This window comes from Aythya marila (assembly GCF_965140915.1).
Source record: "Aythya marila genome assembly, chromosome: 14".
In the NCBI taxonomy this organism is placed as follows: Eukaryota; Metazoa; Chordata; class Aves; order Anseriformes; family Anatidae; genus Aythya; species Aythya marila.
In genome coordinates, this window is record NC_139055.1 from 15,788,092 (window position 1) to 15,814,801 (window position 26,710).

At 38.1% G+C, this 26,710-nt stretch overlaps 1 protein-coding gene across 1 annotated transcript in view; it reads right to left on the reverse strand.

The window, feature by feature from the left end:
- SPOCK1 (SPARC (osteonectin), cwcv and kazal like domains proteoglycan 1) overlaps nucleotides 1-26,710 on the reverse strand; it is a 284,692-nt gene that overhangs the window by 70,459 nt on the left and 187,523 nt on the right. Inside the window, exon 5 of the mRNA XM_082771421.1 lies at nucleotides 25,825-25,957. Within this exon, the coding sequence (XP_082627547.1) occupies nucleotides 25,825-25,957 (133 nt within the window). The remainder of the gene's footprint in view (nucleotides 1-25,824; nucleotides 25,958-26,710) is intronic.

The following is a 26,710-nucleotide window of genomic DNA, read 5'->3' on the forward strand; positions in this document are numbered from 1 at the left end:
ACTTCTGGACAGACCACTGAAGGACAAAACTGTTTGGTATCAAAAAATTTGGCCTGAGAAATAGCCAGTAAATCAGCTCAATATGAAGCAGGAATTTTAAAGACGCAGTTAATTGCATCAGCTAGATGATATGGCATATAAGGGCACAGCACTGGATACAGGACACAGAAGATGTTCAAGGGACCATTTATTAAAGTAATGCAACAATGAATTGAAATGGTTGCCATTTTGTGAACAAACAACAAAGTTGTTCTAGGCACCAAAATCTATCCTGTCATACAGAAATTAACTTCGTTTTTACAAGTAATTTAGATGTCAGTTCTACAATCATGTAGGCCAAGGAGGGGAAGGTTCTGTTCAGAAATTCAGGTTCTTATTGGAGCAGTAGGGGACAAGTAGCACTGGGACTTGAAGCAGAAGAGTCAGTTCTTAAGTGGAAACATTTGTGCAATCCTGATTTTGACTTTTCCCTCATTGGCTCAACAGGCCAGCACAAATTAAAAGGCAGATGAAGACAAAGCAGACAAAGCATTTTTGTCATGAAAAAATGGCCAAGTCAAACTAAAGACACCCATTCCCCCAAGACTTAACACAAAGTACCAGCCTGGGTTAAACATGCAAACTACCCAGGCTCTCCTCCCATTCTACCTCCTGCTAGTTATCATGCAACAGCTACCGCAAGGTAAGCATGCACTTTTCTTCCCCTTCCCCCAGCAAAGCCACATCCTTAGATTGAAATCTAGACTTTTGGTGGCTCTTCAGATCATTTCCAAATACCCACATCATGCCCACCCTCTGAGCTGTGCAAGCTGGCTCCCTGAGCATGAATGCAGGAACTGAAGTGCTGAGGGGATGATGCAAAGACATCCATCCCCCAGAGGCAGCTCTGCACCCGAGTTTTCTCCCACACAAGGGCTTGCTGCTGCAAGTTGGCACTGACTTGGATCTCTGCAGGATGCTTTGCTGCATGGCAAAATCATTCGGTACACCTGGTAATTACTGCTACGAACTGCCTTTGGAGATGCTAATTCTCTAGTTGGGAATATTTCCAGGATCAGAATCTAAATGCAAATGTAGGCAGCACTGCCAGCTTATTTTAACAAATGCATCTTATAGTCCATATTCTATATTCACATACAAAAGCATTTCCTGTTGCTAAACATCTTTTCTTTCTGCAGGATTTGCATGATAGCTCACTAATGATGACCATTCGCTAGCTACACATGGGGGTTTTTTGCTTTCCAGTACAGTAGTCTGCCACATCCCAAAGCATGGACTTTAAACTCACCTTCCTATTGCATTTGTTTTCTTTATCTCTATATCTTATATTGCTTTTGTCTCTATGAACTCATTCTCTATTCTAACTTCGTAATTGTGAGTTGGGAGTTCACAGCCAATACTGTTATTCAAAGTGGAAAGAAGGTACTTTTTTTTTTTTTTTAATAGACCAAAGCCATCTTAGTTTAAACAAAGAAAATCGCAGGAAAACAATCGGAGATTTGGAACAATCGATGCTGCTTGAAATGTACTTGCCATGTAATTGAGATGCATTCTCATTCTGTAGCCATTTACTGATCACATGAGAACGATGATTTGTCATTTTTACTCGCTTCAAATTACTAAAGGCAATTTAATTTCTCTCATGGAGATGACATCAGATAACATGAACATAATCAAGGAGTAACGATCTGTGGCTCTATGCACATATAGATAGGCCAGTTATCAGCTAAACAACTGCCTACTTATGGCAGGGGGAAAGCAACACAAGATATTCCAAACCCCAAGCACAGGGTTTCCCCACCCACGCAATGACATTTTAAACAGAGCAGTTTAGTTATGCTGTGCAACTCTATCAATCCAGATTTCAGATGAGGCGATGCTTCATCTACTCAGTCACTCTCATATCCATCTGTCCATACCTGCGCAAAAAACATGTTCCCTTAAGGCTTTTACTCAATTAGTAATGATGGCAATATCTCAGTAACTCAGAATTCTCACAGCCAACTCCGCTCATCAATCAGTAATTGCAGAGTCGTATGTCTTCTTTAGCACATAAGAAGCTTAAAGCAAGGAATTAGGTATTGGCATTAGGTTAGAGAACTGTATTTAGTACTGTATTTACAACTACTTTAAGGCATCTGATGCATCTGACAGCATAATTACGGAGGAGATTCCTGGTAGGAGTGTACAGGCTGAGGATAGTTCAGAAGCACATTTTAACCCTCTCTGAGGTACGTATTTTTACAAGCATAAGTTAAAGAAAAGTTGCTATAATGCTTGCTTTGCCCCTTGGAACACTGGTGATTAATCAGTCTGTTGAACTCCACTGTCCATTTGCTATCTGGTAACTGTCACAAATAACAGTAACACAAACAATCATTTAATATTCAGACAGCTTTATGCTTTCCAGGGCCAACATCATAAAATCCTTGATTAGAAGGAAGAAGTTTCTGAGATATTCTCAGAGCCCACATGGGTAAGGGTCTGGGGAGTTTCTAGGAGAGCCAAAGAGCCCAAGAGACAGCCTAGGTGCTGTACTTCATGCTCCTGAGCTCATACATCCATAGCTAGCAATAATATCTTTAAACCTCATGGTATTATTGTTTCTAGAATGAGTAAAAAATATGTTGGTGGGGAAGGATGTATATATATGGACCACCTTGACTTGTATGACAACTTGGCGATGCAGTGAGCAGCTGAAGTGTATACTGCTATACCATCAAACTCAGTACTTCACCTGCATTATCAGACACATGCCAAATATACGATGACGTCCTGAAGTGCCTCTGTAAAAGTGAAAACATGAGCCTTTACAGCATGCCTGCTTGGTTTTCAAATAGTGCATCATCTTTTTCTAAACAACCATTGTCTTTTCATGCGAAAAGCGAAGGTCAGCCTGGGTTTTTCTGTTCCCAAATAACATTGCAGATAAATTCCAGTAAACCAATCCTCTTCACATTCCTTTCATAATAAATCTATCAGATTAACTAGTTCACAGTAGACTTGCTCAGGCTTCAGCAACTGTGATGGGGTCCTAGCAGTATTCATTCATTGTTACTGATGTGTGAAATGTATAGTATCAATTAAACTTTCAGATCCGAGAATTTGTCTGTTTTATAAATGAAGCAAATCTGAAGCTTAAGTACTAATACAAAATAAACAGCATTCTGCAATACTACTGCTCCGGCTGCTTTCAAAATAGCAACAAAATCTAAATCCTAAGAATGCCAATCTATTTTTTAATTGACTTCTCAGAATTTTTACTTTGTGAAGAATAAATCAAAACAGAAGCCAAACTGAAAGCACAAATGCTAAAAACCACTGAAACAAAACATTTGGCAGTTACTAGCAAAGAAGCTTAGGGAATGCATCTTGAAGCATAGCAACCAATGAGGAGTAAACTGGTTTGAGCTTTGAAGTTAAAGCTTTTAGCAATGTTTCTGATTTCTAAAGATGACAATAGAAACAACAACAACAACGAAAATAAAATTAAAAAAGCCAACCCCAGGCCAAGTGCAATGTTCAGTGAATAGATTCACTTTGAAAGGCACCTATACAAAGAAAGCAGAATTAGTTTGTTTTCTCAGAAATCAAGTAACCACAGCTAATCCTTTTGCAGCATTATCCTATTTTGGCCTTTAATAAATCTGCTTTAAATTAAAGATGTGCCCAAGCCAAGAAACACCTCCTTTGATGTTCTAAATGGCTCAAACTGTTTGCTGGTAAAAGCTCAAAATATGAATTGTGAAATGAAAAAAAATAGCTATTTTTCAGTGCTAAGAGGCTGACACTTCTCGGGAAGTTCACCGGATTTATGATTACAACTTTTAAGGAAGCATTAAGTGCGTCCTCTGCCCACACATAAAGGGAAAAGATCCTGGAGTACAATGCCTTATAAACCAGTTACCCAAAAGCAGCTAATCTCCTTGACCCCTGTATCAAATTACCTGGATACTGGAACATTTTAACTAAATGAAGGCATGGAACTTGGAAAAAGGTGACTAAATACAAGTGATGTTTTTATTTAAGCTTGCAATTAGCTATGAGTGAACATAAATAACCCAAGATATTCTTGTTTCTTCTTCCTGTCAAGAGGACAATGTTCAAGAATTGAACGTCAGTAGATGATTTATAATGCAAATAAAAGTTTCTTATTCCTATTTTGAATTTCCTGCAGAAAGGAGGAGTTTAAGAATAATTTATTTATACATAAAACGGGCAAGCTGAATGACAGAAGTAATCAGGTCATGCCTAGGGCACAGGTAACTGCCACCACAGAGAGAAGAGAGAAGCTAATTGATGGGTTTTTAAGCTCCAACCATCGCATGCCAATTTGATTTGACAGTCAAAACTGTGATTCTAATCAGGTTAGAAAAGGATCCCTGTGATTACCATCATCAAAATTGTTAGTTTTCCCCAAAATAAATAAATAATAAAAAAAACAACAAAAAACTGTATTTGCAATACTTATTTATTGCTGACTTCTCCTAAAGAGTTTTCTTGCTCAATGCAGAAGCATTCATTGCATAGGACAACTCATCAATCAGACGCAAAGTTCAAGAACAGAAAATGACTCAGACTTAGTTGTGCTATGCTTTGATGTTATCCTTCAATGAAAATTCTTTCAGCTTTAGAGAGAGGCCTGGGAAGCCTTTGGATTTTTTCTGCATTTTTTCATATGCAGGTGTCTGCAGATACCAAGGTTAAATGCAAGGAAGCCACATGCCTTTGGCCCCTTCTCACTCTGAGTAATTTTCTGCTTTCTCAGCTGTAATACCTTGATTCTACAGAGTGTGAATCACGCAGACCATGAATCCTTTTGCCTTCAGAGTACACAGGATAGAGTTATCTCAAACATACATGTATTTTGGCGACATAATTCAGTCCAGGGCAGACCTGCCTTCTAGTTCCTACCGTGGTATGAATTGACGGACAGCAGTGAATAATACTGAAGGGTGGAACTGCTCCAAAGAGTTCAGTTTTTAATTACATACCCTGTAGAACAAAATAAGTACCTCAATTTAAGAAAAAGCTGAATTACAACTTATTCTGATTTCTCATAGTTTTCACCTGGAGCAATGCATATTGTTTCCCTCCCTTGCATTCTTCTGAATTCTCATTAACCTTTCTGTCAAGGTTGCATTAAACACGTCTTGTTAATTCACGATGTTCTTTGAGAAATATGACATGGAAATGACAAATGCTTATCTGAAAAATAAAAAACAAATAAAAAAACAACACCAGAAGAAACACCAACCACCTCTGATTTAATGAAGTGCCTAACAAGACAAAATTCCAGTTTAAAACAGGCTGGATTTGAGCTACTTCACTACTTCAGTGAGTTCAGCACCAAGACCATCTGAATGGCTTGAGCATCTGTCCTTAAGGGAGCAGAAGAAAAGGTCATGAATCCTGGTAAAATCAAAAGGCTTCAAGAAACTCCCTCAAAACTGGACCACTTTTACTGTTCTAATACGGTATTCTACAGCAATGCTTGCCTCCTAAATAAAAACCTTTTACAATTAATATACACTTCCCATACTGTCATACTTCCCATAGGTCAAGACAGTGAATTTCTTAAGAACATCTACTACTTTGAGGGCATTTCTAGTGAGGAGTTGTTGAAATCTTGGATCAACACAAGGTAATGCAATGCAGGAACCTTTATATTCAGACAGAAATATTCCTCATGCAAAATCTTGCATAAACACTAGGCACTTAACAAAGCATTTGTTAGTCCTAAGAAAGATTCCAAAGCAGTTCAATTGACTGGTATTGATGTACTGCAGTTATTGTATTAAATATATTTTGAAAAATATTCAGTAAGACAATTATGCAATGAAATTAGCGTTTATATGGTTCCTTTCATCTACAAAGGAGTCAAATTCCTATGCATTTATAAGAGTACAAATGCATACTACTGCTGAAGTGAAGCCAATTCTACAGCAAGAAACATCAAATGGTCTATACTAGCACATGACATAATGGGTTATACAAAGATATTTAAAATCCAGAGAGATGACAAGACCCAATTACTCACGTTAGAGTATTGAACATACAGTCAAATACAGGGGCATTCAGATAATTTTTATTTACTCGCTCCTAGAAGTTCAGTTCATTGCATTTTTTAAGCCTCCTAATAGTTTTGCTTTTCTTACATGCCTTTCTTGGCCATGCAAGGTAGTTCATGGACTACAAGTCAGATGCACACAAACCATCTGTCAGAATCCACTGCTTGCTTATAACCATAAAACAACCAACACAGTAGCCCTTCTTCAGGATATTGCCAGTTCAGATTACAAGACTAGTACTTAACAAGTCTCACGCTTATACCTAAAGATGCAGACTTTTTATTGACTTAGCCTTGTGTTGAAAAAGAGCAGTACTAGATCTAATCTAGAAAAATAAACCCAGGGTCTCTTAGCAAAAGGAATAATTGGAAGCAAATTGAAACCTATAAGCAACAAGTTCTATAAAAACACGACAGAGCTAAATGCCTTATACCCTTTTTAAAAAAGTTTAAAAAAGTTGTCCACTTATTTCTAATAACAGCTGCACATAATAAAGTACATCAGCTGGTCAAAACTCATCAGTTTTTCCTCCATCTAACAGGCCAACTTAAAACCCAAAAAGTTTACATTAAGAAAATCAAGTGAGTAAAAATGCAGAAGTTGTTACACAGTCTGGACAGTAACACAATAGCAGAATTACCAGTTCTTAGGATTAATATATTCTTTGTCTCCAGAGGGCCATTGTGTATTTAAGGTGTGCAACATACATGCTATTTTCTAATAATCATAAAGAATTTCTGAAACTTATTAGTAAAACTTAAATGTTATCTCTCAAAGAACTCCAAGACTCCAAAGGTTAGAAATGTTTTCCTGCAATGAGACATACAGTGACCTCATAAATATTAACAGACCCTTTGAACTAGAAAATGCCACCAATTCTAGCTTCTGTGCAATGTTATGGGACTGAGCAAAACGGAATACAAGAACATTCCTGCAAACATTTACCCCTGTGGAAGCCTTAGATAAAAGTGCAGTTTGGAAGTCATATTTGCGTGCTTCAAAAGTCCATGAAGAATGTTTGGAAAATCCATTTATACTTTCAAAGCAGATTCAGCCCATTAGGCCGAGATTTTTTCCTAAAATGTGCTAGTTCAAGAATCAAAAGATTTACCTGGACAATAAAACTTTTTTTCCTCCAAATAGGATCAAATAACCAGTTGTATACCACTGATATTCAAACTGTTTTTATCAGCAAGTGATTTGTGTTTTTTTTTCCCTCCCTCATGACTTGCATGGAAAAAAGCTACTTCACAGAATTACAGCACAGCAAAGCTTTCATGTCTACACTGTGCATTTTGTTTACCAGCTAGTTATCCACTCATTGATATGTGCACTTACTTCCCATTTACGTGAATGTTATATTTGTTCCAAATGGCTGAGCTCGGAGCTGGTCACAGCAGTTCACTCAGCTGCAATGCTGCAGACAAAGCCTCTCTTTTCCCTCTCACAGGTCTCAGACATTCCTGGGTGTCCTCAGAGGACCTCCGAAATTACCCTTCTAACTGGCAGTACATCACCCTTCCTGCAGACTATAATATTAATACTGTAAATTACTTCCGAAGCTTCACCAAATTAAAAGTCAGAGATGACTGCTTCTTTAGGAACAGTTTATGGAACACTTTCAGCATTAAGCCTTGAAACCATTACTTGCAGTAGGAAAAGCGACGTCTGTGGCTTCCACCACAGTACCTGAATTGTCCAGAGGATGTCACCTTTGAAATGCAAGAAACTGAGGCATCTTTGTCCAAGTTCTGCTTTCATGACTGAAACCCCATGCAGAGTTAGCCACTGCTCAGAGGAGAGGCATCTGCTTTGCCCTGGGTAGCCCAGCTGGGGCGTCTGTGCCCTCCTTTCCATGGGAGGGCAGTTAAAAGGTCAGCGAGTCCCAGCCTCTGTCCCCCAATAAAGATATTAGCTCCTTCTTGTTCTAACCCCAGCATCACCAGCCTGATGGACAAAGACTGTCTGCCCTTAAGCATTCTCCTAGTCTCTCACTTGTCTCATCCCAACAGGAAGGGTTTCCTTCATCAGAATGCTTGGGGGGGACATGATCTGGCTCATTCTGTTTAAAAATGAAGTGAGAAGGGGTGGGTGAGCTTTGCTGTCAGAGCAACACTGAAGGATGCCAGCAGCCTGCAGAAGTCAACCACAGCCTCATGCACAAGATCACTGAAGAAACCTACCCCCCAAGCCCAGCATGTAGGCTGATGGTTTGAGAATGAGAAAACCTGATGGATTTGCACAACTCTCCATGGCAAAAAAAAAAAAAAAAAAAAAAAAAAAGTAAGTAATAATTTAAGAAAGGTTAGATTGTCACAGTTGCCCCTGACAAGACTACCTACCTGGTGAGACCTTCAGCCTGTACTTTGGGCCACCATTGTGCCCTAACTAAGACCTTAGAAATATTCACAATACAAGCTGTCACCAGCGCTACATTTCCTTGTCACTCTCTCTGTGTGACTGATTTGCCAAGATCAAGTCTAAATTCACGATCAGCAGCAAGGGCACCTAACATGAATTATACAACTGGATTTCCTTCCTAGCCTCCTGGATACGCTAGAGAGAACGCTTTCCCTGCATACATTGCTGCTTTTTATATCCACAGCATATTCTGTGTGTAATGATGCATGACTGCTCTGCTCATCCCACTGCCTCCTCCTCACTCCCAAAACAAAGATGATGCTAGGTAGCAGGGAAGCATTTGTATTAAACATCAAAACCTACATTATAAAATGCATTGATATCATGACAGGGCATCTTACCGCTTGAGGTAAAATAAAAGAGGTGGGGTGGAGGTGGTGGCGATTTTCTGAATTTGGGAAGTTAGCACAGAGGAAAGCGATTGTTTGCTTAGTACAGATCTGGAAAGGAATGCCTGTGCAGAAAGCTCTATCTAAGGAGACAGAAGATAATGGGATAGAGCCAGCACAAAACAAGGGGATCAGGTAATTAGAGGAAAGAAGGAATAAAAATAAAAAAAAAATCTTTCCTTTCTTTCCACCTTCCCAAAAGCATGGATGAAAAGATGAAACTAAAGTCACTGAACTAAAAGACTTCACAGGCAATTCCTGGATGCAGGTTAAGTCAAAGGACTAGCTTATTAAATTTCTATCAGCAGTATGCCAGAGCTGACCAGAAGAAGGAAAATTACTGTCAATAAGGAAGAAATTCAAGGCCTAGAGAATAACAGATTTTGGGAGGTGGCAAAAGAGCCTCCTCCAGAGCACAGACGAAGGTGTACAGTGAGGGAGCCAGGGATGAACAACAAGCAGAAAAACCCAGACAATGCCCTCAGCTCTCACAGAAGTGAAAGATGATGTCTTGAGCATATTAACAACGCAATAAATCCCACAGAGTAATCTGCCACCCTGAAAGCACAGCGTATACTTGAGAGTCTTGAGAGTTTTTGCCCGAGGGAAGGAGATACTGGAGTTTCAGTGTCAGCTCACATCTCAGATTCTCTTCTAAAGGTATCTTTAAGTTGGTCACTCAATTTACTGGTAAGCTGTATGATTTGATACTAGAGCAAAGCTGCCTAGTTTTCTCTGAACAAGAATTAGATGATAACATTTTAGACACTGATGGACTTTGACTCCTGTCAACGTAGAGAGATAAGCAGTGATAATGAAGAACACTTTTTTCCTAAGCTGTTTCTACACAAGTCTATATATTTTCTATACATGTTATATATAATATTAAATATTATTTTGTAATATAGATGTATAATATTAATATAATATCACTGCAGACAATTATTTGGAAATTGCCAGGCTTATTCAAAAGTTTGCTCATTCTTCCACTGGTGAAGTTAAAAATTTATGATAGTGCATCAAGAAGAAACATATTAAAAAGGCTTCTGATTTAAAATTTGTCATTATTTCCATTTTCAAGTTCTAGCACAGATATAAGGAGAAGAAAAACAACATTTCAATAACTGTCTACTAATGGAAAAAAAAAGGGCTGTAGTTTAAACTAATAGAACACCACAATGAATGAAAAAGATTTAAGGTTGAAATACCAGGATACTATTGCCAACCATCATCTGAGTATTTGTGTTGCATCAACCTGCAAGGTGGCCACGAGGAGATAAGTGAATGATTCTTCTCATTTGATTTATCTAACAAATGCAATCACTGTTCTTTAGTCATAGATTAGCCTGAGTGCCATGCAAAATGACCTCCTACTACTTGCCAGTTACTTAGGTGTGGAGACTATTCTAATAAAATATAAGGAATCAACAAACAGAAGTTAGCAGTGATTTAGATTATAACGCCAAATTCATTATCACAGTAGAAATTCACTTTCACCTGTAAATACTTCTCACAGACAGACTAAATAGCAATCCCAGTGTCTGACAAGAGTAATTGGCTATGGAAGTTTGTGGAACTAGCAATACTGGCAGTTTGTTGCAGGCAAAAAAAAAAACAAAAAAAAAAAAACTACTTTCCATTGAATGCACGCTGCATGCAATATTAGCGTTGACATATCCCAACACCACACACAATGGTGCCTCCTACAGGAGCACAAACCTTCACCATATTTTCCAATTAGTCCATACTCTGCTTTGGGCTGACCATGTTTGTTCTTTACCCCCCAATGCCTTCCTCTAGGCAAGCTGCTTTATGGTAGGCAAAAGTTACGTCAGATAAAAGTTACCTACAGGTGATGCAACTCAGTTTGGCAATACAGGATCAGACATATCAGATAATAGGTCAAACTAAACACAAGATTTAGAACATGCTTTCAGATCTAAGGAAAAGTGTAGTCTTTAAATTACTGCTCTGGAATTTACTGGCTTAAAGTGAAAGACCTTATGGCATCCTATCAAAGAGTTACATAAGTCAAAAGGGTTTTCTTTGCTCAGTGTTGCCTGTGCAAGAAATATTTAAGCAATAAAACAATTCCAATACTAACCCTCCTATATAGGCTCCACGACGACAGATTTCAGTTTTGAAAATAGAGAAGTCTCTGTAAATGCTAGCATTCCTCTTCCTTTTTGATTAGAGGCTTTTGCTAGCTGCTTTCTACTTTTTATTTGCTCATTTGAACTGCAAGGCTTTTGATACCAACTTCAGCAGATTTCAGTCACGACACACATCCTATGGTCACAGGTTTGGTACCCTGCACAAACATGCCATATTCCCACCTAGTGCAGAGCATCAGCTGAAACAGCTTTGCATTGCAGTCTCCCTGCAATTTAAAGTTGTCTGCATATGATCTGTAAATGTCTTCAATCTTTCAAGCTTCAGCCTGTATCTTACAGCATTTAACCCCCTGTGTAGCAGGTGCCTCTTTGACATACCTCTCTTGAAAATGGTAAACAGACTAAAATTGGAATTTCTAGCAAGTAGTTTTCATTTGTGCAAAAGGCAAGATATTCCTGAAATAACTTGAGAATCTGAAGTTAAAAGGGAAAAGTCCATTAACAAGTTGGAGCCTTAATCTACAGGAGGCTTTTAGCACTTTGTCTAATCCAATTTGTATTTAATAAGAAGCTTTTTTCCCCTCCAAAGCAGCGCATCCACAATCCCCAGTAAGAACCTCTGCAAATGAAATGAATTATTTTGTACTTTCTGCAGAGTTCAGTTTTATATCTTTAGATATTCTGCTTGAAATTTATATATAGTCCTGGTGTTGCTTTTGCTTTGTAATGATGTCATTTCCACAGACAATTAATCCTATTGACTAATTTTATTTGTTACTCTTTGAGAAAAATCATTCATAAGGCAGCTAAGGTAAGTAATAACCATTTATACCATTATTGTGATCTTCCATTTATAATTCTATCACAGTTGCCCACAAAAAGAAGGACAGGTTCCTGATTACAATCTGGATCAAGAAGTCTTGCAAGAGGTTATTTATGCACTGAATCTTAACCAACAGGTAAAGCACACTTTATGACATGTTCAAACATGAGTAAAGATTTGGGGATACCACTGTTTGCTTTTTTTTTTTTTTTTCAGGGCAAAATATATTAATTTTAGGTTTAAAATGTGGGGACACTGGTAAACAGGATATTAAAAGGCAGTGTAAGAACTATTTCATGGGAGGTACATCTCATTCCCATGTGCTGTTGCTAGCTATATATTTAAAAACATCTCTATCCTCAGCTTTAGCTTCACCTTATATCATAACTACACTCTGAATGGTACTGAAAGATAAAATAATGCCACATATTTAAGACTCCAGATGTTGCAAGCCTATTCCCAACCACAGCGGAAGTATGTAGAAGAAACGTCACTCATGAAAAGTCACGGTGATTCTCTTCTTTGCCTGGTAAGTACTGGTGAAAATAATGGGACACAGACAATGGAAACAGGAATTGCAGGAGCTAGTAATTTTACACCCCCAAGAAGTTAACTATCCCTATGCTATCGCTTAATTATTAACTGAGATTTGGTAAGCAGTACAGTGCATTCCAGACATTCATCCTAGCCAACGCTTCCCTTCCAGAACAGTTGTTCTTTCCATTATTTCTCTGCAAGTATCATTTCTACTTCTACCTTAGCCCAATATTAAAACTGAAGAGTTACAGTAAGTTTGTTTCACAGGGTCAATAGTATTGGTCCACTCAGAAATAAATTCTACAGGCTTAGCTATTGCCTTTTTCTTGAGAACTTGAGGTTTAAATTTAGGGGTAGAACTAATTCCAGCCTCAAGACAAGTTAAAGCGACAAAGGAAGAAAATGAAAAGCATCTCAATGACTACAATTTCAATGACTACAATTTAGCTTTGTTAATAGTCTCATCCTGTGAAACAATATTGAAAACATTCTCTATCTTTTGTCTTTTGTGCACTTGTATCCAACACTTATATTAAATTGCCTTACTTATCAACTGAGATTTTCAAGGAGAATCTTGTACTTCGTCGCTTGTATTCTCATTCTGTGTGGGTAGTAGTGAAAATTGGAAAAACTGCATACAAAACTGAAATTTTAATAACACTATGAATTAGCCAAATTAGCCAGAAATAGCGTAATCACGCAAATCCAAAATCAGCCAAGCTTCCACTGCATTCTGGGGAAGTAGGCATAATTATGGGCGTTGGGGACTCCAGCTGTAAGCCAGAGCAGATGTCTTTGTCACAGGCCCATTTGTGACAGCGCATCGTCTGCATGAGACCAACCTTGAACACAAGGGCACTCTGCCCATACCAGAACAGAAGCACAGCACTGTAACAGGGATGGTAAATTACTTGGTGATCCAGCTGGAGAAAAAACAAGGGCAGTTCTTTTAGTAATACACTATGCAGATACACACTGACCTAGATGTAGAAAGAGGCAACCTGGGAACAAACAGCAAAATGTAATGGTTGCACAAATTTGGCCTTCACTTTAGTTACTGCTGCAGTACTTAATGCAGGTCTTGAGTTCCATCCAAAGCCTGTTTCAAAGCAGAGCACTTTTTCACGATTTTAAGGCTCTTAGCATTTCAGCCCAGCCTCCAAAGGGAGCTGTAGTGCAGAGGAAGAAAGTCACTTCAGAGCATTTACAACCATAATAGGAACTTTTTTTTTTTTTTTAAAAACGGACATTATCATGTCTGTCCTATCCTATCCTCTCACACCCTAATCCAAAGTAGGTGTGAGAATGCTGTGCAAACAATGCACTTAATTATGCTTGAGATTACAAGGCAGCTACAAGCAATTAGAAATAAATCCAGATTCCACCTTTCCAGTTAGCTAGAATAATGTAATACTTCAGTTAGGTCCTAACTGGAACTAGAAACTGCTCAAATAGAAAAAATAAGAGACCAGATTCACCTAAAGACAGAACAGCACACGGTGGTAGACAAAATGCATTATGTGATATGATTACTGGTCTGCTAGAAAAGAAATTCTATGTCTCAACACAAAATATTGAGGCTGCAGGCCAGTTTTCAAGAACCATGTGGTGCACAGCCACAAAGAGACATACAAGAATAGGACAAAAATAATTCCCCTGCTGTCTGAGTCCCATCAACGGTTCCAGTTCATCCTGATGGTGCTCAAGTGGAGTTTGATGTAATCTGCAGAAGAGACAAGATCAAATAGGGAGGATTTGCATGATGCTGCCATGTATTGCCCCAGGACATGAGATCTATTTGCAGATGTCCTGCAGGGCAAACTCTGCGAGGCTGGGCAGAACCCAGATTAGAACTGCATCCTATGAGGTTTTCTTGTCTTTTCTGTCCTGTGCAGAAATTGGATGAGACAGCTTGAATAACAGTGCCATCTCTCCTCTGAAAGCTTCTGCTTCCCTATGAATAATTCCTTGCATTTAAGAACTCTCTCATCAATGCAATGCAAATGAACTGAAACTATGTTGAGCCACTGACTGAAGAAAAACCATCTCCATTCAACTGCTAAAGTTTTTAAAAGGTTCTCTACCCTGTCCATGCTACCAAGGAAACTTTTCTTTAAGAGACATTTCAGCACTGTCTCCCCCTCAAATCACTCATTTTCAAAAGGTCTTTTTTGAGGTGAGAATGCAGGTTACTAAGAGTCTTTTGAGTCGTCTGCTCTATCAGTCTGCAGAAATTCATACTGAAGTTTCACAGCTAGCATTACTGAAATCCAAACTAGAAAACTTCCCTTTCTCCTTTATTTCCTTACCTATTCATTACAATCTACTACAAGAAAAAAAATGAATACAGCTAGCTAGACCTAAAGTGACCCACTTCACGTTCCTTCCTCAATTTGCACAGGTAACAACAATGGAAGACAAAAGATTGCATTAACAAGAGAATATCCTCCACTACCATACATTTGGAACAAAACATATATTGATTTTTGTTCCTAGGGAAAATGTGGTATGAGGCATATTTGCAGCAAAAACTACTTTTACTAGGATTACATTGCAGCAAAGTAGAGGAATCTTGTATTTTTGACAATGTGATCCTTTTCCCCTACATATTTATTTGCAGAAACAACACATTAAAATGGAAAAAGGAGAAGTATGTATCATTGGAGAACTGTCCATACTATACAGAAATAGGAATGAGCGGGTATAGCTACAGGGAGCTTGAACTATCTGCACTGCTTTTGTCTGTTAAGTTAGGCACTGATGAACAGCTGAGAGAATGCAACTAGTTGAGCTGTTTCCATTCTGTTTCTGGGAAGAAATCTCTGTGGATCAGAGGAGCCCACTTGTATCATCTAAATGATAATAACTAGGTATAGGTCCAGTATAAGATATCCTGCAAACAGTGGAATGAAGGAAGCCGATTTTCTCCTTTGTGTTTGTCCCCTAAAACATCTTCCCATTCCCAGCATAATAGTATCGCCACTTTTCTTTCTCCTTTCCACAGACCATGAAGACCATGAAGGAAGAAAGGAGTCTCTAAAAACAGCCCAACCCTTGTCATGCCATCAAAGGGTAACCAAGATGATTCCATGGTTTGAAGACTTGGAGGACTTTGTCCTAACTCTACCACTTCCACTTTGTTTCATTACTTCTCTGCTCGGGGAGAACTGTAAACCTGCAAGGTACCAGTAAGCAGGTTTTGGCATTTGCAGCCCAGGGTACTCATGCTTCTGAGGGCACAGCCAGGTTCCCCTACAAATTTTGGGCTTTCCCTTAAAGTCAGTGAATGTTCAGATTAGTGATTTTTAAGAAAACACTATGAGCTCAGACTGACACTTTTCTATAGAAAAGAATTCTCATCGAAAAATCCTTATATCATTTTACATGCAACAACTATCCCAGTGTTACCCTCAGTATATCCTCAGCATTACGCAGATAATATCAGTGGGATTTCTTTTTAACTCTAACTAAACACTTTTTATATGATTTATTTTATGCATTACTGTTTCCAACAATTTATTTGTATGTCTACAATCCACATATTTTTCAAATACAAGAAATGCATTCATTTGTGCACTTCATGCCACAATGACAACACACTGAGTAATGTCAGCCTCAGGATGCATTTTCTAGTCTATACTATAGGGGCACATTTGAGCACGAAGCATAATATAAAGTACACACATAAATCCCATTATTATTAATGGAAACTATGTGCATTGCACCTCCCACACACTGTTTAAAAACTATGCCCCACAGAATCATTTTAAATAACCTACATTCTACAGTGTGAACCTGTTATTTAAAAGCTATTTCTTTGCCTGCTCTATTATGAAGGGACAAGAGAGTTTACAGAGAACAAGCCTCACAGCTTCAGCCTCTGAGTTTCAAGCCTTTTCTTTTGCTTTTTTTGCATACTAAAAATATAAGGCAGTCTGTATTGTTCAAATAATCTAATTTTCCCATCCACCTTCATTAACATCGCTGGCTGAAACCAATTACAAATGCCTTAAGGCTCATAGCCTCATAAGCATAGTGTGACAGGTCAGATTTTATTGTTTGCTCCATCTATCACTACTGACACAATAATTCAAAGTCCACAAGCCACAGTCAACTCACTGCTTTCTTCCTTCTCCCTGTGCACCTGCTGTAATTTTAATGTAGAAGCTTATTAAGAAGTACATTGTCTTCTGTCATTCTGTGCTGGCTTCTTCCCCACATTTAAGAAAAAGTCCCAAGTTACGCTTTTATTCACACAGCATCTAGCATTCTCTCCTTTGGGGTAAACATGCCCAAGCAAGTCATTTTTGGTGATGTACTTGAGCAACAAATACACTTTAAAATAATCTAATGTGGTTGTGAAAATAAAATAAAAAAACAGCTCAGCCACAGAAAAATCACCAACACAAATGTCTTTGGCTTGTTCTCTAGATCAAAGTGTTCATTTACTTTGTAAAACATAGATGATAGACCAGTGTCTTCCAGTTTAAAGATGGGTACCAAATCGTACTCCTTTATAGATCCTCTAAGCCTGCAACGTGACCAGGTAGTTCTTATCCTGTAAGGGCTGACCAGAGCTCTTAGAACCTTCTGTGGTGAATAAACAAATAGAGGAAAAACTATTTCAGCTGCTCACACAGTTAGTACTATGCCAGGTGAAAAGTCTTATGAACATACACATATACACAGAGTTTAACTGGGAAGCTGTCCCAGAAGTTGTCACAATGCACAGATCAGTGTATATGCAAGCCTGGCTACTCTCAGTTATGATATAAAATTGGTAGAGGATTGCTAGGGATTTTGAATTTACTATCTGACATTACCAAAAAGCAGCAGCTTCTTCAGGTCAACACAAAACTAAGTGGGATTTGAAAGGAAGCAGAAGTATTTGCTGGATCACTTGGTTATTTGAACAGAGTTCAGAAGTTATACTTCCCAGCTCCCTCAAAGTTTAACAAAGGTTACTGTACCAGGGGAAAGCACTGATTTGTTTGGCTTGGGGCTAAAGGCTGCACCAGAAAGAAAGTAGGAGATGAAACTACATTTTTCTGAGTACATTAACTGACCAAGCAATAAGTGTCATTTTTAGAGCACATACAAAAATATCCCTTACAAGGTACACAATTTTTTTGATGAACAATAAAGCATCTTGACTTGTTTGGTGACATCGTATCATTCCTTGTAATACTTGCCCTCAAGCATGAGCTACTAAACATCAGATGGTTTGACTTAGGACACCTCTGACACATTTTAATAAAGTTAAATACTGAAAACAAGTTTTTTTTTTTTTTTTTTTTTTTTATATAAAACGCTCATTAGATATTTCTTTAATTTTAGCAGATGGGGTCAAAACCTCTTTCAGTCCTGCTGATGTGAAATTGCAAGATCTCTAATAATTGCAAGAGTTCCTTAATCCTCTACTAATGTGAGAGAGAAAACTGTGGTCCCAGAAACACAGATGTACCCTACATGCTATACGAAAAGAGACAACTAGGAGGGGAGCCAGTATAATCTAGAGGATTATAGCAAGCTGCATCGGCTGTGACAGTTCATGGTATAAAGTACATGTTTTGTTACCAAATTAATAGTTTTCTATACCACAGCCCTTTACTTACATAGAAATGCCTTTGATAATACACTAACCAATGGCCAGCAGTACAACTGAAGAGACTTGTTGCACAGGAACACATCAAATCCACAGGCTCACAGTTAAGACTGGGGACAGTAGCTCAGTTTAGTTCTCAGAGCAGGATTTTGTTTGCTTATTTGTGACAACACATTTGAGCCTACCAGTCTCTAACCTTGGGATTATAACGATATTGGTAACAAATAACTTACTTTATCTTGACAGTAGTGTTACCACAAGTCCTTTTAAAAAGAGCCCAAATATCACTGCAATTTGCCCCACAAAAATACTAAGGCTTCCAGCACTGAACACATACAGGAATAAACCCAAACTTAGGACCAAAAATCCTATTACAAGATAAAGAAAATTAAGCACAATATTCTCTATTACTTCTAAAATTTGCTTAACTTGGGAGCAAAGCTGTGCAGAAGTGATTTACTTTACCCTCCACAAGTGCTCAGCACTCAAAGACATGAATTTCCACATCTAATTGGGCAGCAGGGAAACTCAAACTAAGAGGTGAAGGGATAAATTTTCAAAGTCACAGATGGTGACTAAATGCCATCTGTGCCTTTCAAAATTCATTCTCAAACAAGCTGATGAAAGCCATCCCATCCTTCCTCAAGTAAGGAATTGAGATCTCCCTCATTCTCAATTCTTTGCTCATTCCTTGTGACCATGCTGAGAAACATATACATCTATGTAAACAAACAATTGGATGTCTTTAGGATAAATACCACTTCATCAAATAACATTTCTCAACCCATGCTTCAAACCAAATGTACTGTGCCTTGCAGCAGCTGCAGAGTTTAAGGCTCTGTGTTTTGCCTTCTGCAGGACAAGGTTTATTAGCCAGGGCTTTTCTCCACAATAACAACTTCACAAAGCTTTTGGCTTGCAGGACTCAAGTCTCACTGGCCCAGACTACAGGCAGAGGGAAGATCTACCTTGCTAGAAGTACAGTGGCCAGACGTGCTCCAGACAAGTGAGTGATCTTCAGAACCACTCAATATCAGACAGGTTCTAGTTTTCCCAAGGTCTTCTGGAGTTTCCCTGTTACTTGTGAGAATAAAGTCAGTGATGCTGACTCCAGACCTGCTGCTAGAGGTAGGAAACCCCCAAAACAAAATGAATCAAGTCAATGAAACAGAAGTGAACACTGAAAACTTACTGCTTGAGTATGGAAGTTGTAACAACACAGTAGGATGTTTTTCCTGTGGAAAACTCCAGTCATATTCCATGAAATCTATTAGTTTCCACAAAAATACATTTGAATACTACATTAAAAATCCTGACCAGCTTGATCAGAAGACCTCAATAAGCTTACTATTAGAGTTTTCACATCTTAGACATATTTAACACAAACAGCAAAAAACATTGAAGTTTTTTTTTCATTACGACTTCAAAGTAGCTCTCACAGTATTTTAGTGTGAGGGACCAAATCTTTCCAAGATATGAAAGGGGAAGATACAAATCGTTTCTTCTTTGCAGCACAGGTCAGTAGAAGAATTAGGTAACACACCAGATCTACCATCATACAGGGGTTCAGGCCTGAGCTTACACCATAGCTTACATTGGGCCTAAACTCTGAACTCAGAGTGAAGAATTGAGTTCACAGATTTAAAAAAAAAAAAAAAAAAGAGGGGGGGAAATCTAAGTTTCACACAGAAAACAAATACAATAAGGCTGACATCATTCTCTTCTCCATGGATTTTTAACCACATCTGACCTTGTCTCTTCCTCTTCCTGTCTTTCCTCAATCTCCCCTTGCAGAACCAATCCAAAGCAAAAAGTTAGCACTGAATTTCATCCAGCCTTTTACCCATCTAAGGACAGAACAGGTCTTGCAGCTCACTAAGCCTCTGCTGAGTATCTTGTTTTCCATCAGGAGCAGCATTAGGTGTATTCTTGGATAGGCTGAGTCACAGACACCACAGCTGGATAGCAACATTGCAGGCCCAGAGGACAGGTAATCCAGGAGAGTTGGGTTATAAAAGCCCTAACCATGCTGCACTAAAGATTCTCCACACTTGGACACTTTATAAATATTTGTTAGTTGTGCTTCTGAATACGGACTCAGAATTAAATACATCAGCCCTCACAATGCACACATTTAACTAAGAATGTCTGGTTATTTTGGCCATTATTTTCTTTTTTTCTCCCATTTCAAGATCACTGGAAAATTATTTCTCTTGCACATCCCTTAATATCAAATTTGTTACCTAATGTTATGACAACAGGAGGTGATTTTTCCATTTTCAAACAAAGACATGATCACAGACTTAATTAGTTTGCAATGATTTAATTAAAATTTGCAGAACAACAATGTACCTAATTAGGAGCATAATAATTATACCAATGTACCTTTCCATCTTTGAAGGGTACATTAGTCATTGAGGTGGTATGTTTTGTAATTTAAGATCATCCCTATTTTCATTTTCTGATTGGTTAAGTGCAGTCATCGTCATGTTCAGGTAATTGCTTTATTAACTAGCTTAATTAAACTTCCTGTAAAACTGACAGCTACACAGTTATTATTCTTAATGTGTTGCTGACAAAAACATTAACTAATTACATAGTGCTCTTTACAGGGCTTCCTTACCTCACAAACTTAATTCATTAGTACTTTAAAGAGCTTTGAACACTGACTGCAGTATACTATGGAAACGTTCTGTATTGTCAGAGTATTAAATAGAGCTCTTTATATCCAGGAAACAGCAATCACTCTTTGCAAGTCTTATAATAGGGGAGAGAGTTCACATATTTTAAAACATCCGCACTGCAAGCAGTAGGTGGACTCGGTGAAGTTTTTGACAAACCTAAAGCCTAGAGAGTTCAAAGTTAGAGAAAAAGAATGATAAAGAATTTCTAAAGTTGCCAGATACGTAACAAAGTTTTACATGTCCAAGAAGTGCCAGAAACTATTACTGGAAACAGGATACAAGGACTGAGTAAATACAGACCAGATTTTCCATCTGTGTTCAACGTGTCATGTCACAACATGGAAATATCTGGCACCACTAAAGAATCCCACCAACCATAAAACAAGTTTGTCATCTGGAAAACAACAGAACATGAGGAAAAAATACTATATACCACAGCCACATCATTTAATTCCCTTCAGCTTTAGCACTTCTATGAAGCTGATAAGATAACCCAGATAAATAACTGTGGCAAGTTTTGAAAACACTTAGAAAAAGAACCAGAAAGATTTTATACCTAAAAAGAGTGATGAGCCTTTGAAGCAGTGCTACTCCTATATATGAAGATAAATCAAAATAAAGTTGGTTTTAATGAAAATCCATTCAGTTAGAAAAACATCAAGAAGATCTGGTATGCTGAGGATACTCAGACCTGATGTTAACACAAGATGTTAACCTAAGCAAGGATCTGTGATTTTATTTCATGGTTTTTATGCACAGCATCAGTTGCTGAGTGTCTCTAGAGATGTCCAGCCGTAATGTCATGTTCCAGTAAATGTGTTCAAGAACATAGCCCATGCCAAACATTTCCTCCTCTACTCTGCAAATGGCTGCCTTTGAAGAATCCCAATCCCTTATAGTTGGGGGGGGGGGGGGGGGGTGATAGGCAGACAGTCTCCAGAATCATCAGCACTATAATTAATGTAAATAAAATGCTTTCTTTTAAAACACAATCTCTACAGAAAGCACTAGAACAGAGTGTGACAGCCTGAGGATTAGCAAACAGTGCAAACCAGTAAAATGATATGGCAAGATAGCAAAAGCACTATCGTCTGTGTGACTGGAAGATTTTTTTATCCATTCAGGAATGACTAAGACATCATTAGAAGAACAACAATTAAAAATGCATTGGAAGTTACATTCCTGGAATTGAATCCTTAATGATTTCTTAGTTTCCAGGAAAATAGAACACAACAAACAGAAATCCTCTGCCTTCCGCAAGCTTTATCAAAAGTCATTCCAGCTCATGGTCTGAAGTCTTAATTTTGTTTTAAAGGTGTGAAATTAATCTTTGAAGCAGAAACTAAAAATGCAAAACAAAGATAAGGAATACTCAGGACCAGCTCAAAAAGAAATTTCAATCCCACTCAAAGCTGAAATGGAATATACTTTCTTAAACAGCAGTACTTCAGTGAAGACAAGTACATTAGCTCCATTATCTGTGTGCCTCATCTAAAGACAGGGATGCCTCCACTTTGATGTAAGAACCCAAGAGCCACACTAGCTCTGTGCTGCAGGCAGGATACTAGGCTGAGGGACAAATTGCAGATCCTTAAGAAGAGTGAGAAAACTACAAAGCAGTAAAAGAAAGAGCAAATTAGGAACAGAACGAATCATTCCTGCCCAACTATACCAATCATCCCAGCTTCTGGTAATCACTGGCTTAGGGACTCAGTGTGCTAGAGGTTTAGTAGCCTGCAGTGGATCCATTCCCTGTGGATTCATATAAATCCCGTTTATAGCTTCAGCCTGCACAATACCATGCTGCAGTGAATTTTACAATTCTGAACTGAAAAAAATAAGAATACTTCATTTATTTTAAAACTAACTTAATTTCATGAGGTCTTGCATTATGAAGCACAACATTCTTTTTCCATGATTAGCTATGATTTCTTATAAAAATAACACAAAAGTGTTCAGAACTCTGTGCTTCCTTGCAGGTTCCACACCTCTGACAACCACTGCTGCCTTTCTCCATGCATTTCCTAGTTCAACCCTGTTAGCTTTGGGATACAATGATGATAACTGAAGGCAAACAAGACGTCCATAATAATACAATAAAGTTTTGTGCTTGTTCTCAATTCCTTTCTTATTACTTTGTTCGCAGTTTTGCCCAGCAGTGATCATTATGGTCCTCTTCTCAAAACCAGCCAGAATTATTCTAAAATCAAGTGGCTAAACAAAAGCCTGTGATGTGTATATTTTTTTCCTCTTAATCTGTATTTCTGTGTAATTACTGACACACAAGTTTCATCTATATTATTCCATTTTCATTCATTTTTACCTCAGCTAGAAGTCCAAAGGAAGAAAAAAGCAATTCCAGAACAAACATCACCGATGGCATTGATCAGTATCCTCCAGTCATTAGCAAAACGCTTTGATGCTGCCTTGCCAGGCTATGAATACAGTCAAAACCTGTCTTCTGCCTGATCTCCTACCCCTGTGCTGGCAGGAAGAGGCAAAATGTAACTGAGCCAGGAAGGATTAAAACACCAGCGTGTGCCTGTGCATACTGCCTGTGACTACATGAGTAGATGGCCAACGGACAATTTCAGAAGACTCTTTTTTCCCTGAAATGTAGTGGCTACTCTCCATTTTTTGCTTACATGCTTAACAACCACCCTTTCATTTGCCCAGCATATCATTGCACATGCACAAAGCAGCTGATGCAGAGCCAGATACAGATACATACACATGAATGCAGAGCAGCATGGTGTTTGCCCACACTCAAGTGTCCACCTTGTTGTATTTGCACAGTCAATAATGGAACACATCAGCGCTGCAGTGCCAGAAATAATACTTGCCAACTGCACAGCACATGGAAAAAAATTACCAAGGAGAACTGTGATTTTAGTGACTTCAGGATGAAATGGATTAAAGCAAGAAGGAAGAACAACATCATCTGGTGAAAACTAATGAGGAATTTGGGGAAAGCAGTTATAGTAATCCATTCATAAAAGATAGACCAACTCATGGTTTGTACTTACAGTAAAAATGTTATTTGTTAGGACATTAAAAATACATTACTTAATTTTAATACTCTACCTAAAGTATCTTCACTTCATTTATCATTTTGTCTTTGAGAACAGATAAACAAAGCAGAACCTTTAGATGAAGTTGTATAGAAGCGACCATGTTCTACAGGCTACTGTAATAATGCACTCTCAGGTTTACAGTGCTGTAAGCTGTATACAGCAGAGAACAATAGCACTGCTATAGAGCACCTCTGTTATTTAGTAAAGGTTAACAAGACATGCATCCTCTTGCTAGGACCGAATGTCATAAAATAGGTTTACCAACCAGCATGACACTGGAGGAGATTTCAATAAAAAAAGTTAAGAAAAAGCAACAACAAATATGCATTGTGACCAGCCATCAGAGTATTTAAAAAGCAACGAAACCTTATGTGCTCCAGGTTGAGGAAGAAAATGGGGACAAAAGCCGAGGAAAAGAACTTGCTGTGCTTTAAAAGTTCAACAAAATACTACAATTTTCCATTACCAGGACAGAAGCAACACATAGTTAAAAACACAATAAACAAGTGTTGCTTCTGAATAAGTATTCCACAAATCTAAAAAAACTAAGAAGCCAACCACAACCAACTCAAACACCCAACTTCTGGTAGAAATGTCTTTGACAGTGAAGCACATCAACAAAAGGAATTGTTTGGGGTCTTTATTGTAGCACTCAGGCTTGTAGCTTAGCACAGTAGCTTGATGAATTTATGACATTTGAAGAATTTTGGATGAAGTGTTTGGCTTTTATGGTAGAAATAAAACGCCTCCCAGTGACACAGGCAAGACGCACAGAAGTGAGTTCAATAGGATGACTGAATACTCAGTGAAGGCTATTTACTACAGACCACTCTACCACATGCTCTCAAGAGTTTAGAGGCAAAAATATCGATTTTAATGTGAGCTCAATTTTAATCCTAAATACCAATGGTGCATTACTCTATTAAATATCCTAGAGAGTATTAAAAAGTGCAGCTTGTTTAAACAGGCAACTTAGAATACTTTTTGTGTATTCTGTATGTAGGAGAAGATTTCTGCTGATTTTCTTCTTTGGCCATGCAAATCCTTCAGCCAGAATAGGGTAGAGGCTTAAATGAATTAGCTGTGGCAGCATTTTAATACCTGCATCTGTTAATGGATGAGGTATACAAGCTGCCCAGCTGAGAAGAGAATGTAGAATAACTGTGCTGATGACACTGCACCTATATCACAACAAAGAATCCTTCCCTCTTCAAGGTTTTATTTTCCTGTATTTCTCCAAGGTTTTTCTTTGGTTTTAAAGCGTAGTTTTACTGGGTGTCAAACCTTACCTTGGACCAGAAAGAGAAGAAAACTTCAGGGGCATTCCCTAAACATGACTTCCAATGCCTGCAACACTGGTAATGGAACATGCATCTGAGACATGGAAGGCTTTATTTGATAATAACAAATCTGGACTGTTGAATAGCTGTGAAGACAGCTTCTTTTATTGAATCAAGCCCTAAGGTGATCATATTTTTAGTATAACAATGAGCCAATTTAGTCCTGCTCTGGGATAATTCCCTGGGTTATGGGATTTTTTTTTTTTCTTTTAATGGTACCATATATGCTGCATCTGGCACAGAAGAGTATTAAAAGAGATGTAAACAAATTGTTGTACGTTAACAAAACAGCCTGAAGGAAAAAAAAACAACAAACAAAACAACCTATTACAGAACAATGATACTGTCAAGTTACTTTACCTTTTGGGGACAAAATCTAAAGAAAATAAAACCAAACCAAGCCAAGAACTACCCTAGAACCATCTTGTGTGACCAAGTCAGTTTGGTCAGATGCCTTTCTTTGCATCATTGATATTGGAAGCATTCTACATCCTTAGGAAGAACAAGCAATTTACAGAAACATGAATCATGAAAGTCATAAAATTCTGGTTTGTCATTTTAATTTGGTGTTTTTCAAATACGTAAATGTGTAAATTTATTAGCACTTTTTCTACAGAAATAAACTAAGAGCTACAGTAGCTCTACTGTAAATTAAATTACAGTACTCTTAAATTTAATGCTGCCTATTAACTAAAGCCATTTGATCTTCATATTACAGTCTGCACAGTCACTGCTAAAAGGATTTCAGGGCACAAACAGAACTTACCTTGGTAGTATATGTATGTCCATCAGAGCCACAGACAGGGCTTGCATGCATCATGGGGCAAGGCTTGCATTTCACTATGTTAGCTGGTCCAGTCCAGTGCTTCTGGGCCAAGTTTCCTTTCTTTTGTCGAATGCTGTAAAATAAGAGGCAGCAGTTATTTTGAACCTGCTTGTGTGAAACAGAAGAATGAAAGCTTTTCTGAATAAAGCATAGCTTGGTTTTCAACACAGTATTTATTTAAAGCAAGAAAGTTTAGTATATCTCTTACTGATACTTCTATATAGCACGTGGGAGTAGACTATCTTGATATTGTAAATTGGTTCACACTGTTAGATAAACAATATTTGGCAATTTTGATTTGTAACTACTTCACTTCTAATTACAGCATTTTGTTAAACCACACCGCATTCCTGGTGAGGCATGCATGCGACACTAAACCAAGTTGTGTTTTCACTGGGTCTCCAATTCCATGCCTGCAAAGACACTCCGCTGTAACCTACTGTCTGGTAGCTCCACAGGTTGCTAGCACTGCTCCCTTCTCTCTTTCAGGGAACAAAGTCCTTCAAGGCATTTATGAAAAGAAATTCTTGTTCAGGCAAAGTTCAGATTAAGACCAAGTATCAATAATTTAAAAGTGAAGTTGTTTCAAAACAATTGCTATTTATATTAGGTTATAAGAATGTCCAGGTATAGATAAAAATCAAAGAACTCTGTATGTGCTGCAGCATTCTTTATATGCCAGGTCCAGAACAGCTGTTATTCTCAGATCAGTCACAGTCCTGGTAGGAACACCGGAGTGACAGAGCATCCCCAATTCTACACATGCATTTGTACCACAGTCTACTCAATTACTACATTAAAAATAAGTATGAAGTGACATCTGCTC